Source organism: Tyto alba, unplaced genomic scaffold (assembly GCF_018691265.1).
Source record: "Tyto alba isolate M040663 unplaced genomic scaffold, T.alba_DEE_v4.0 Super-Scaffold_1, whole genome shotgun sequence".
Taxonomy (NCBI): Eukaryota; Metazoa; Chordata; class Aves; order Strigiformes; family Tytonidae; genus Tyto; species Tyto alba.
In genome coordinates this window covers 30706575-30720570 of record NW_024881261.1, presented here as the reverse complement: position 1 = coordinate 30720570, position 13996 = coordinate 30706575, and the positions used below count along the sequence as shown (strand labels likewise).

General features: G+C 40.1%; 1 protein-coding gene across 2 annotated transcripts in view; it reads left to right on the top strand.

Moving 5' to 3' along the window:
* The window catches only part of OGDHL (oxoglutarate dehydrogenase L), a 57177-nt gene extending 51691 nt beyond the window's left edge, over positions 1-5486 (top strand). For both annotated transcript variants that reach the window (XM_032994143.2, XM_032994142.2), the window contains exons 21-23: positions 1006-1169; positions 1810-1964; positions 2738-5486. In XM_032994143.2, the coding sequence (XP_032850034.2) occupies positions 1006-1169; positions 1810-1964; positions 2738-2861 (443 nt within the window). In that variant the 3' untranslated portion in view covers positions 2862-5486. The remainder of the gene's footprint in view (positions 1-1005; positions 1170-1809; positions 1965-2737) is intronic.
* Positions 5487-13996: the final 8510 nt, after the last annotated feature.

The following is a 13996-nucleotide window of genomic DNA, read 5'->3' as shown; positions in this document are numbered from 1 at the left end:
AGAAGGAGAGGAAGACTGACTCCAGCTGACCCAATGAAGCACAGATTCAGTCTTTTTTAATGATAAATTCTGCTGTTCAGTGAGACAGGATAATTCTGACATAAATCAGTTCCTCATTCATATGTTTGTGCTGCTGCTTTTCTCACTCCAAGATAAATGGTTCAAACAGGAGCTTATTCTCCTGGTAAGTGGGTGTGCTGATTCAGACTGGGAGGTCATGCCGCTGTCTGCTACCTCTCAGTTGTTTAATGTGGGAATAGTTCTAATCAATCATGTAAGAGAGCAAAGAAAAGGATCTTTTCAACCATCAAGTCTCTCTTCCAGTTTCATGTATCCCAAGCAAATTGTTCTCCTGGGAGATGATATCACAGGGGAGAAGATACCTAGCAGTGAGGATATGCATCTGAAATTGTATCTTTTTGCTTATACATATGGCTCAGTATAATGCTAATTCTTCCTTTGGCTAATGTTGTTTTAGCTCTCAAACAGAGTTTTAAATCATAAATATTTGGCAGTAATGTGTGTGCTTGTGTAAATATTTCTGCAGTTGCTAGATTCAGTTGCATTATGAATATGTGCTATGCTTTTATATAAGAATGTTCTTAAGTTTTCTAAACCTATAATGTGCCATGGATGAGATCATCATGGAAAGAAGAAACAACATTTGAGGTAATTCATAGAAAAAAAAAATGGAAGTAAGGGTGAGCTATCCAATCAATTTAAAATTAAAGTGTAATGCACAACACAAAGCTAAAAAAGAATTCATGGTTAACATGTTTCTATTAAGTGTGAAAGACCAAGTTATTGACAGTCTTAACTTCTTGAAAGTAGACCGCTGAAAGTCACTGCAGAAATACGAGTCTGAAAAGTAGGAAGAGGAGAGAGTCAGCAGGACCCCGTGACCGTTGCAACCTGCTGCTTGCTCAGTAAAGGACTGTTTCTTGGGTTGCTTTATTACAGTGTCCATTCCACTGAGAGCACTTTTCTAATTTGTGCTTCAACTAGGTACCACTTTCCAACGCGTGATTCCTGAGAATGGGCTGGCAGCTCATGCACCACATGAGGTCAAGCGAATGATTTTCTGCACGGGAAAAGTATACTATGATCTTGTGAAAGAGCGAAAGAGTCAAGACCTGGAGAAACAAGTAGCAATAACCAGACTTGAGCAGGTGAGCTCCCTGATTCTCAGAAGACAGGGTCCTTGGTGTGACTTTCAGCAAGGGGCTCCTGTGCTTTAAAATAGATACCGCTTGCCAGAAAGGATAGTGATACTATTTTTATAGCACTTTGCATCTTACAGGACATTATCTAATCCTCCATGGCCTTGTGGAGAAGGAATGCATCAATAGTGTACTGGACAATGAGATCCAGAAAGCTCTATGACTTTTCCAGAACAACATAACAAAGTGAAGGTTGCGATATGACGGCATCTTGAATTTGTATATCCAGTCTGACAGGTTTAACTGTTGTGAATAACACACTTTGCATCTCTATTGTCATTCACCAATTAAGGACTTGTATTGTCACAGCTACTTCACTAGAAAAACTGTAGGAATGCAGGGGATATGCACTGTGACCTACTTCTGTTCATATTGGTGCAACTGTAAAATGTGTGTGTATTCACTTCTGACAGCATGAAATGAATTAAAGAAATATGAGTCATTTTAAAGAAGATAATAGCCATTATATTAGGTACTAGATGGTTAATTACAGTGGTTGGTTGTAATACCCAATAGGTAGAAGACTTTCCTGCCATGGGCTAACACCATGTAAGAGAAAGCTTTGCCAGTTATTACCTTGTCTTTCCAGATCTCACCATTCCCCTTTGACTTGCTGAAAGAAGAACTTGAGAAGTATCCAGGTGCTGATTTAGTTTGGTGTCAGGAGGAACACAAAAACAGTGGATATTATGATTATGTCAAACCTCGTTTTCGCACTATTGTGAACCACACTCGACCTATATGGTAGGAGACTTTAAACAATTGCTTTATCTCTTCGGCTGATTTGTTTGCTTTTAAATTCGGTGGCTTTTTTTTCTTTTTTTCTTTTAAATTTGTTTTTGATTTGAGGATGTTATTCCTGGGGAAATCAGGTTCTTCACAGATCAAAACCTCTGAGTCTAGGTTCTTGGGTGAAGAAGGGGAAAGTCTAGATGAATATTTCTCAAGTACATCATGCATTATCTTGCTTCTCCTTGTAGTTCTAAAAGAAAATCAGTAGCAACTAGCTCAATATTTATTGCCACTTAGCACGGCACTTAGCTGTCCTGATTTTTTTTCCCTTGTTGTCTAAGATTCTCTCTTTTTTAAGAGTTTCACTCCAAATATTAGGCTTCTGAAGGAAACAGCTGTTGTAAGAGCTCAGTCCAGGTACCTTTGCATTTATTTTAGATGATTGACTCTCAGATCTGCCCGTGCAGCTGTTGGAGCAATGAGAGTCTTTGTCGCCAAAAGCAAGTTATCTAATTATGAGACAGTGTAGCTGGCTGCCCTGGGAGGGATGGGGGAGAAGATGCAGCTTAATATTGATGGGAGAGAGAAAAGAGGGGGAAGCTGACTAGACTGTATAACTGATGGTGGAACTTAGACTGATTTTTATTTAAGGAAGATTGATGATGAAATGTCCAAATCTGCCAACCTGACTTGAATGCATTTAGCAGCATGTTCTCATGCTTGTTAGTGTCAAAATAGTCTCTCTTCTCACCTCATCCGTCTGCCCAATTCTTCTTGTCACACAGGTATGTTGGCCGAGAGCCTGCTGCTGCAGCTGCCACAGGCAACAAGAACACGCATCTGGTGTCGCTCAGAAGGTTCTTGGATACAGCTTTCAACCTGGAGGCCTTTGAGGGAAAGACATTCTAACTGCAGGGCACTGACCCATCTCTGACTAGTAGTCTCTCAAATCACTGCATCCAAAGGAGGAAACAAAAATGGGAAAAATACTGCAAATTATGGAAACTATGTATTTTTGCTTTACCAGATAAAACGATCCTGCAGCTGACTTCCTTGATCTGCACCTTGCTCCCCAGTTTGTAAAAGGGGGAAAAAAAATAGTTCCAACTTACCTTCCACTGTATTTTGTCACTTGTCTATTTGGATTGGGTCCTCTTTGGCACAAGGAGAGTCTTCTATCCAAGGATGCAGTGTCTAGCTCAGTGAGGCTCCAATCTCAGTCTGTATGCGCTGTCTGGTTAGTGTAAGTAGAGCAGGCATGGACAGCATGATAGTTATGCACATCCCTGAAAAAGAAAAGAGTACATTTGGGAGCCACTAGGGAAACAAGATGCAATGTTACAAGGAAAATGGTTGATGGTTCTTTCTAGATATGTTGGAGAGGAGTCGTGAAACCGAAAAGCAAAGAGTTGATAGATGAGTTTGGTAGAGAAATGCACTGGCTGTGGATGTTGGAAGGGGATGGTTAGGTAGCCTGGTGATGTGAGGAGGGGGCTGGAAATAGGGAGTCAGATTAGGGAGTCAGGATTACAAAGTTGCTAAACTGTGGGTGATAACAAAAGTGGTGTGGACCACTTAGGTGTAAGGTGGAGGAGGGTGATGAAGGCTGAAACAAAAGGGACAAAGAAAAGGTTTGTTGAGGGAAGAAGTCTACGTGAGACCCCAGCTGACAGAGGAGTGGGTGATCAGTGGGAGAATTCAGCATCAATTGACTTCAAAAGTAAGAGGTGACAGCACCAACTGCTCCCACTCCTTGGGCTGCCTGCTTTGATGCTCTGTGGCATTAGGGAGCTGTGGTGTCCTGTGAACATCTTCATTTTGGATGAACACTCGCTCACCAAACTACTAGGATCTGCTTTTTTCTGACCTGGTATCTCCCATAAAAAGATTGTATGTGGATGAGAAATCTGTGTTTGTGCAACAAGTAGTGGGTTCTCTGCTTTGTCCAGTGCTAATCTCTGCTTCACATCTCCTTGCTGTTATTAATTCAACTCTGAAGTGGCAGTTCCTGATTTAGTCACCCTTTTTTATGTTAAGAGGAAGGTGGGCAAGCAACAGTTGCTGGTTGACCAAAGGCACATGCTGTGGTTTTGTACAAGTAGCAATTGATTTTTGTTGTCCCTTGTGTTTACTTGTCAATTAGGATATCAGTTGCCATGTACTTTCAGTACAGACATAAAAGTGAATGGCCTCACCAGCTGGCTCTGTGTAAGGTGGCTGATGTTCAGCAGGCGCTGGAGGGGAGGGAACAGCAGGGGTTCTTTCTCTTCCTGGGCGGCACTGCACGGCAGGGTGATCTCAGAGTGCCACTGCTTGTGCTTCCTCCACAGCGCTGGGAGGCAGGTGGGCACCGCTTTCCTCTCCCCTCTTAATATAAGAGCTAGTGTTGTCCTGTTCCCTCGGCCCCAGGAGAACTCGGGTCTGGGTGAACCTGCAACACTAGACTATAGTGCCAGGAGATTTCTTCCCTTCTTTTTGCTGGCTGGCAGAGGGAGCTGCTCAATTAACAGCCTAAGTGGTGTAGTAGAACGCAGAGGAATGGCCGTGCCGGTGTTGAAGCAAGAAGCAGTGACCAGCTGTGCAAGGGCCCTGTCGCCCCACAGTGCCCAGAGGATTGTGATAGATCTACTGAGCAGCCACTTTGATGTACCATAACAAGTGACTGAAAACCACAAAGATGAGACTTCACCCCTGTCTCCAATTCACTGTCCTGAGTGAGCTCCTGAGACATACTTGGGTTCTTGGCAGTAAGTTTTACCCTGCTGCTGCTGTGACGTAGTGAGGCTTGACAGTCTGTGCCAGATTCATAGAGTCAGGTGATGCTGGAAAGCTTCTTGTTGTATCAAAATAAAAAGCTGTATCAAACTTTTACCAATGATCGGGTACTACTTGTCCGAGCAGGTTACCAGAAAGGGATGTGTGCCTTATGCTGTCCATTTATTTGGCCTGGAGACAACATGATGGTGAAAAAACTAATCCTTCTGTCAGAGCATAAAATTGATGTGGTAAGGTACTTCCCATGGGATCCAGAACCAAACTTAGTCTAATGTCTGTGAAACTCAGTAGCATCCTTTTAAATCAGGCTGTTTGCTTTGAGCTTTTTCTCTCATTGAAACATTGAAGTTAAACGAACTTGCAAAGTACTGCAGTTGACAGCAGCAGCTACTGTCTCCTGTCCATTTCTGTAGCTCAAAACATTAAGCTGATAGGCAGTAACCATCGCCCAAAATACTTTAATGCTTTTATGAATGCTTGTTTCTGTGGCAAGAATTGAGTGCATCTAAATATTGCTGGCACTGTTTATTGTATTCTCCGTTTGCGTAAGGCAGGTCAGTGCTGCATGAAATACAATAAATGCACTTATGCTACGGTGTATGCAGAGGTAGAAAACAAAATTTAACATAAAAATGTAAGTGGTAAATGACAAGTTTCCATTTTCATTGTGTATCATAGATTGTGGCATAATACTTGCATAAAAATTCTATCAAAGAATGTAAAAAAAACCCAATAAAGTAAAAATATGTAAGAACTAAATTCTCTGTTACGGCTGTTCTTTTTGAAAGTTACTCCTCTGAGTGCTGGCTTTAGCATCCTGTTTGTAAAAGTGCTAGGGCAGCTCATTTTTCCGTTTTCTGTTTCCTCAATAGTGGCTTGTTAAGTGTAGTGGCAGTGAGGGAGACAGTGTTTGGACTGGAAAAAGATAATTATTCAAAACAATTGGGCTAAAAGTAGTAGTAGCATTGAGATTATGTTAGAATATTTTGTTTTACTCTATTCGTTTAAAGTAATAAGTGAACACATTTCTATTTCAAGCAGAATTTTTAAAATACTGGAACTAGACTAGAATTAACTTCACTAATTTCTCAACACTGGAATTAATTTCCCTAAACATGTTGGCTCAACATATGTTTCTATTTAATTCCTTTTCCTGTTGCCTGCAGTTTCGGATAGTAATTGTTCAAAAGCTTACTAAAGCATTATAAATTGCTAAATGCATAGGTTATACTTATTTGCAGGATTCTGCTGCTTTTCTTCACCAAGGCCCTTTGAATGAAAAAACTCTTACAGAGAGTTCTTAAATGGATGCACATTAAATAGGTGCATTACAAACGATGAGTGCAAGTTTCTGTAATGGCAGCTTTAAACCAGGTTAAGAATGTCTGATCTCACAGAAAACAAATACTTTGTTAGAACTAGCTGACAAGTTAAATATTTTTTACATGCTAAATAGCAATCAGTTAATCTTTGTAGAGTGTTTGGAAGGGACTGAAGTATTATATAGGCCTCTTCTGCAAATAGTCTGCACTGAAATTCAAATCACAGCTTTGTAACTCTGAAGGAAGAAACAGCGAATGTGAGAATCAATTGACTTCATTGTATTTGTGGGTGAGATACCATGTCATGTGTGCCCACAACAGCAAAAGACTTGCTAAGACAAACAGCTTCTGTCAGAATTATTTTTGTTTCCTAGTAGCTACTTGATGAACTGCGCAAACAGGGGAGGTGTGCATGGTGGAAACCTTTGCTCAGCCCGTGGTGACGTTGGAGTCAGTCTGCTAGAGCAGAGGAGCAGCCTGTTCTCCGGAAAGGGAACCATTCTGCTTGTTCTAGGAGGTAAAAATTAATGTCTGAGACTAGACAAGAAATGGGAATGTGTGTGCATTGGTTGAACTGAGTAGATGAAAGTGTGTCTGTTGGGGGGGGTGTTTGTTTCTTCTTTTGGTGTGTGTGTGTGTTTTGTTTACTTTTTTTTTTTTTTTTAAGAATGCCTTGGCTAGACTCTCTGGCTGCTGTCTCAAGAGCTCTGGTAGCTCTTACCTTGGTGCACAAACAGCAGACCTGCTGCCTCTGCTAAGGAGTTGGGAATAACCACTGCTGCTAGTAATGACAAAACGAAAGCTTGGGAACCTATGCTCTATGCACATGCATATATATATGTATATATATGTGTATATATATATATAAAGCCTTTTTGATTGCTGTTAACTTTACTCAGGTGCACAGACTATTGTTGCTCAACCTAGCTTTTTGCCAGTGGCAGAGATTACTTTGAACATTTCTTAAAACATGAAATAGATGCACACTCAAAAATCTTGTAAAGCCATAAAATCCCTAAAAGCAGATGAAATCTCTTTGTGAAGTTAACAAGTCTGGTCAAAGATGGAAGAAAAGTCTGCTATCACTTTGGGTATTGGTTCTGGTTTGGCATATGTTTTCATTTTACAAGCACCTCCTCGGGTTGGCACTGGGCTCTGTGATGCCACTGGAGGGGCTGTCAGGGCACCTGCCAGGCTAATGAGTTACCCAGCACAACTGACCCCTTAATTAGGCTGATGGGGCTGGCTTGTGTAGGGGTGGCCAGGCAAATGCTGGCTGCAGTTAGCTGATCAAAGCAGAGGTTTTGGTCCCAGCTGGCCCATCTCTATCTCCTTTGCTGCCGTCCCCTTAAATGCTTCAAATGCTTCACCTTGGTTTCCCAGACTGGGGGGCTGTGGTTGGGCCCATTCCTGCAGTAGGAGGGGACTAGAGTGATGGAGCTAAACTGGCGAAGGAGGCTGGGGATGGCTGGCTGCTGGGAAAAGTCGGGAGGGAAGGGGGGCCGCTGGGTCCCAGCTGTTGCTTGTACTTTCTGTGGGCAGGTAAGAGACCTGGCGGGTGGGAACTGGGCAAAGGTACCTCACCCTGCCCCCGGGGTGAAGGGAACACAGGCCTTGGAATCACAGTCGGAGCTTCTGAGGGCTTTAAGGGCTGGAGAAGAACCCATGGTGTGGTCACTGATTTCTGATGAGAGCCACTGGCAAAAGATGGTTGAGGTATAAAATACTGCCACTTGAAGTGAAAGGGCAGTGAGGTTTGTCTGGAAAAGGTGAAGAAACCTTTGAGTCAAAGGTGATAGACAAATGCTTGGGTTTTTTTTTAAAAAAAAAAAAACAAAAAAACAAAAAAAAACACAACAAAACCCTTTAAGAATCAATTTTTCTTCTATGGAGGGAGGGGCAGAATGACCTGCATTTTGCCAGGCTGCAGCCATCATCCCTGGGTGAGATCTGCTGGGATGGACAGACACTGGACTGCTGTTCTTCCCTCTCTCTGTGTCCTGTGGACAAGATTGCAGGTCTTGAGCTTTGATCAATACCTGTCATACAACCTTTCTGTGCTGATGAAAACACAGACCATTGCGACACATCAAAAAAAATCTTTGCAGATTAGGGTAATTTTGCAAGTATCTTTCTGCCCTGGTTCTTTGATAGTAAAGGTTACTGAGTAGAATAACTACAACTTGAAACTTTAAATGGCAAAAGGCATTCAAAATTTCTGTTAGCTCTGATGAAAATGTTTTGCTTATTTTTTTGTTCCCTTTGGTTGTTGAGTAGTTCTGCGAAGTCCAATTGTGTAGCAATAGGAGTCTTGATTTGATGGACTCTACTGATTACAAAATTATTATTGGAAGTTTTTCTTCATGTTTATGCTGAACAAGAGGACAGAGATTAAGTTGGTACATTTTCTTTGTCATTAGTGTAAGATATCAGGAAACAGCATGCTAACTGAAATAGAAATTCAACACACTTGCAAGAAGGAAACAGATGAATATTGTCTTTTTTAATTCTTGCTTTTTTTTTTTTTTAACTGTTGAAACCACTTCTGATTTTAGATGCTTCCCAACTCTTAATTTATCTTGTGCTTTTCTTAATGCCAATATTTAAAATGTAGCCTATTATCCAAAAGGAATGAAAGAATAAAAATAAAATTTATTTGGGAAAAATAATATTTTAGAGCTTTATTAGTTTTGATTGAAAATGTTTTACAGATATCTTCAAAGTTTTCGGTTAATAGGTGCACCAAGCAGTTCCTTTGTGATACTTAAGTGATGTCATCATTAATGGCAAATGGAGATCTGATTTGATTAGAGGGGAAAACAATTGCAGTCATCACTAAAGATGCTGTGTGAAACACTGGAATGTAATTTCTGTTGCTGAAATCTTTGCTTCCTATTCAATAGCCCATAAATTCACTGATACTCTCATAAAGGAGCACAGAGAAACTTTCTGCCCTTGTACCCAGCCAACTTTATATTCTCCTCCCCTTCAGGAGGGAGGATGTGCTCAGGCTATCACAGCTGAAGAAGCTCTGTGTTAAAGCTCAGCTTGGCTCTCGATTATTTTCCTTGGATGGACTTCAGACATTGTCAGAATGATGGGTTTGTTTTAGTAGTGGTTTAAGTGACTGCATTTCAGTTGGCCTTGCAGTGAAGTAACAGCTGTCTTCACAGGGACTTGGTGGAAGGGCAGTGATGTTTTAGCACTCTCACAGTTTTCTCCCTGCACCTGCAGTGCAACTTGGGGTAAAGGAAAAAGTGCAGGTCAGTGTTAGAAGGTTCCTGAAAATGCACCCCTGGTGTCCTCTGTCTGTGCCATAGAGGAGAGCTCAGTTCTTCTCTCCAGCCTCCCAAAATGACCTTGCTTAGTTTGCGAGGTCACTTCTGCAGTGATGCCTTGGGCTGTCTTTCTGGGGTTTCCAGTAAAGCTCCCCTATCTGCAGTAAGTCAGTTCCACAGGAGATGCCATCGAGTAAACATGAACTGTCACTGTGTGTGGGCCAGGTCTTTAGAAGGGTAAATTTAATTAGTAAAAACCAGAACACATTTAAAGAAAGAGTATATTTCCCCACATTTGAGGAAAGAGTGTATTTCCCCAAATGAGTGTCGCCACTGCTGTGGATAAAATAAAGGGGGTAAAATAAAATTGTCTAATACAGAATATGATAAAATGACTGTACGGAATTCCCCATGACTAGAAATAAATGTTTAGCAAACTGCTCCCAATAGGCTTGTTAAAGATGAAATATTTATTACTATATGTTAATTACAGGGTTTAAGCAGTACTTAAGTAATTCAAAGGGATTGGCTTCATCTTGCTTTTGAGAATTTTATGTGATTAAATCCTTCTTCATCAGTTGTTCTTTGTGCTAGAGCAGTTTGCACAAACATATCCTTAACTACACAGTGTTTGCAAGGTTGATTATGTTGCATAGGATGAATAGTGGGCAGTTTTCTTTAAGAATTTCATGGCCCAAGCAAAATCAAATTCCATCAGAATCAATGCTTTTGCCTGTGGACTGAAGCACAGTAGCTTTTCAAGTCTAGAAAAGTCTTATTAATATAGCGAAATTATATGTTACTCCTGGGATATTAGTCTCTGACACTAACAATCAGTTTTGAAGAAGTCTGCGTATACTTCTTTTTGGGGTGCAATATATTAGAGAAATGGATACTTACCATGTAAGTCATCTTCCTTCCCCTGAACAGCTTAACGTATCAAAAGGATCATAAATATTTTGCACCTTTACATCTTAAATACTGGTTTGTGCCAGCATATTTTGCACAAAATTACTTTGAGGAAAATTTTTGGTTTATCAGAACTTCAAACTATCGTTGACAAAACTCTGTCCTCTTAGAGTTGATGAAGAGCTGAAGCTTTGTGTTGTTTAGGGACTCTTCATTGCCACAACCTACTGCCTATTCGGTTGGAAAGATAAACAGAAATAAAGCAACTTAATCTCCAGTGATTCTAAACAGTTCCTAGTTACACTCTTAGATAATTAACTTCTCCTGTGATGTGCTCATTTAATAGATACCTGGTCATATGTGACCATGTTTATTTAATGTGCTCTGCAATATTTATACCACCCTATACCCTTCTCATTATAAACCAGACATTCTTTAATTTATTTACACACACACATACTGAAGCTCTTGCTTAGACAAAACTCTACAGGCTTCAGGAAAATATATCTGAGTATTCATATCAGTTTATGACTGCACATAATTCATTCTCTTCAGCACCACTGTTCTGATATTTGCATGCATTACAAAATTAGGGACAGGCTACATGAAGTGTGATGATGATGCTGATTATTATTTTCTTTTTCTTCCTCCTTTTTTTTTTTTTAGGCCTTTGTCACAGTCCTCAGGCCCCTCATTAGACTTATCAGCAAAACTGAATTTTTCATAGTGAGCACAATATTGCACAGCTCATGAGTGCAATAGATTTATGCAGAATTTTGTGATACCTGTCTCTGTAACAAAGCCCAAAGGGAAGCAGAGATCTCTGTAGCGTATTCTATTCACCAGAATTAATTCCAAAGCCTGTGACAAAGACCACTAATTTGTAATGTTTCCATCTATATTTCATATGACCTTGGTATGGATGCCTTCCTGTGTACATTTACATGTACACATGCACGTGAGCAAATATTTATGTGTCGGAATAGTGCTTCTGTGTGGGTGCAGAACAACCTGTCTTTTCTTAAAACTGTTCTACAAAACTGATCAAAACTGAAAGTTTGTAGCAAGCAAATGGCCACATTTCAAATTCATCTTAAATTAGTAATGCATCTTGTCTTTCACTTGAATGAGCCTATACTCAGTTATGAGTCTTGTAAATATGTGCCTTGACAGGGCAGAAGAATCTGTCATGTGTCCTCTTGGGCTGTTTTCCACTCACAACATGTGTGGGCATTGATAGGGAATGTTCTCACTATTTTAAACAAAAATACCTTAAAATAACCAAAAGAAATCTGACAGTTTAAAGCAACTGTTGGAAGTATTACTTTGTTCCCTCTCTTTTAAACTGAAAAAAAAAAAAAAAAAAAAAAAAGAATTCACCAGAGTAAAGCATTTCCCTGCACTAATTGTACAGTGCCATGCAACTAGTTGTATGGCACTTTTTACTTGAGAACTGGAAAATGTTTTAGGGAACACAAGATCTCTGTGCCTCAAAGCTGTTATCTCAATTTCAGATGAAGGGAGATGGAGAAGTGATTTCCTACAGACTGCAAAGCAAATCTGTTACAGACTTTCTCTTAATATGTAAAAATGATACACAAAAGTTCTTAGTGCTGCCATGTTAAATATCATGTTACTGGATGGCCAATACGCAAAATTAACAGGAAGGAAATTTAACTATGTATAGTGTCATTGATTTGGTTGTTTGTTTATTAAAAGAACCCCCAACTATTAAAATAATTCAACTTTGTTCATCTAACGAAGTTTAAACTCTTGTCTGAGAACTGCTCATATCATCTGTATGTTGCTTTATTTTTCCAGGTATACAATCAGAAGTGCACCCAGGGGAAGTTGATAGTTACCATTGCTTTTAAACAAGCAAAACATGTCTGAGAATAAATCAGATCTTTTCAACTCTTCTTGAGTAATTCTATGGAGTGACTTCCTTCCCGTGTACCACTTCCATCTCCACAGAAGAGCTCCTAGGCCTTTGCTGTCTTTTTTGATCAAGCTGGGTACCATGAAGGTGAACATCTCTCCTAGCAATAACTGCCACTTCTTCATTGGGCTTCTGAGAATAAGCTACTTGAAAATTAAGTGGCTGCTGTTGTTAATATGATAATGTATGGGATAAACACCTACAGCTCTTGTAAAGGGAAATGTCTTGTTGCAATGTGTGGCTTGTGCAACCACTGAGAGTGATGATGGCCAAGAGCAAAATAGTCTTGTTTGCTGAGAATGTAAGGAGCATGTCAGTAGTGTGTTGGATAATGCCAGCTCACTCCTTTTGAAATGTGCTCATCATATGAGGAAGAAGCTTCACCTCTTGATATTGTTTGAAACCGGACACCAAAAAAGTACCTAAATTAGGAGCCCAGAGACCCTATAGTCTATACTTTGTAGAGATCTGGGTTGCTCTGTGGAGTTGCCTCTCTCCACCAGTTACAGAGGTAGCTGAGGGCACACCAGCTCCTAAACTAAGTGCTTTGATAAAGTGTTTGTAGTTAAATGTGACAGACTCAGTCTTTGGGGGTGCGTTCTGCAGGGGGGAGTGATCTGGGTGCCACATAACCATGCTGCTGTGCTGCCAGTGCTTGGTGCAGTTGTTTTCATCTTTTTTTAATGTATCAAGTGTTGTTAATTTGTTTCTTGATAGCTAATGATTTTTTTATTTTCTCTCCCCTTTTGAAGAAATTACTGGAAAAACTGTCAGATCTTTTTTTTTTGAGCCATTTGCAAAACATAAGGAAACTGGCATGACAGAGCTTAATCATGTTATAAGAGATTGTTACTCTAAAAGGCAAACTATTTTAGTTATATTGTGTTATTGTGCCATTAGTACCGTTTGACTGCCAACTGTGGAGCAGCAGGGCTCCAATCAATGGGAGCCTTTGTGTGCTTTCCATTGCAAATAGTGCCAAGGATAGGAGGGGGAGAGGCTCTTAGTGGTATAATTTTTTCAATGATTAATAATACTTGAGATCCATTTCAGTGATCAGAAATGTGTCTTAATGAGACAATTAGTCAAACCATAAAAGCTCCATAGCAATTTAGTTGGTGTTACTACTGGAATAATTTGCTGCTGCTGTTTTCTTCCTTCTGATTTGACTTTATCACAATGGTCTGGATGAAAGTCACTGTAGAGAGGACTTGCATGCTAGGTTCGGTTTTCAAACGGCTATGATTATTTGTGGGACAGACAACCCCTTTAAAAATGAGGGAGACTTTGAGGGGAAAAAGTGGTTATTTCACATATAAAAAGACTAAATGCCTTTGTCCAAGTGGCTACTACAGTGCCTTCAAATATCCAGCTGCCTGCTAGTGCCATGGCAACTAATCGCAGGTAGTATTTGGGGGACAGGTACCAAACTGAAAGGGCTACTTCAAATTTGTATTTATTTTTCCCTTCTGTAACAAATGCACAATAACAGGGCCTGAGATCTCTTTATGCATTCTAGCGGGCTGTGTTCAAAATGTCTGATGGAGCTAATTTTTTGTCTCACTGGAAAATATCTCACAGTCATATTAAAAATATTCTCATCTGTCTCTGGTCTTTCACAATTTGGTCATAATATTACTCTAAAGCAAATACAGAGCAGTTGTTCTCAACCCATACTTGTCTTCAAGTTTGCTGCTGCTGTTTCAGACCTGAAAGCCTTGTGTTCCTCAAAGCTTGTTTGTGTTTATTCCAGCTAAACATGTAGATCTGTTAAGGCTTAATACCTCCCTACAAATCTGCTGTTGCTCTAACTTTAAGGTA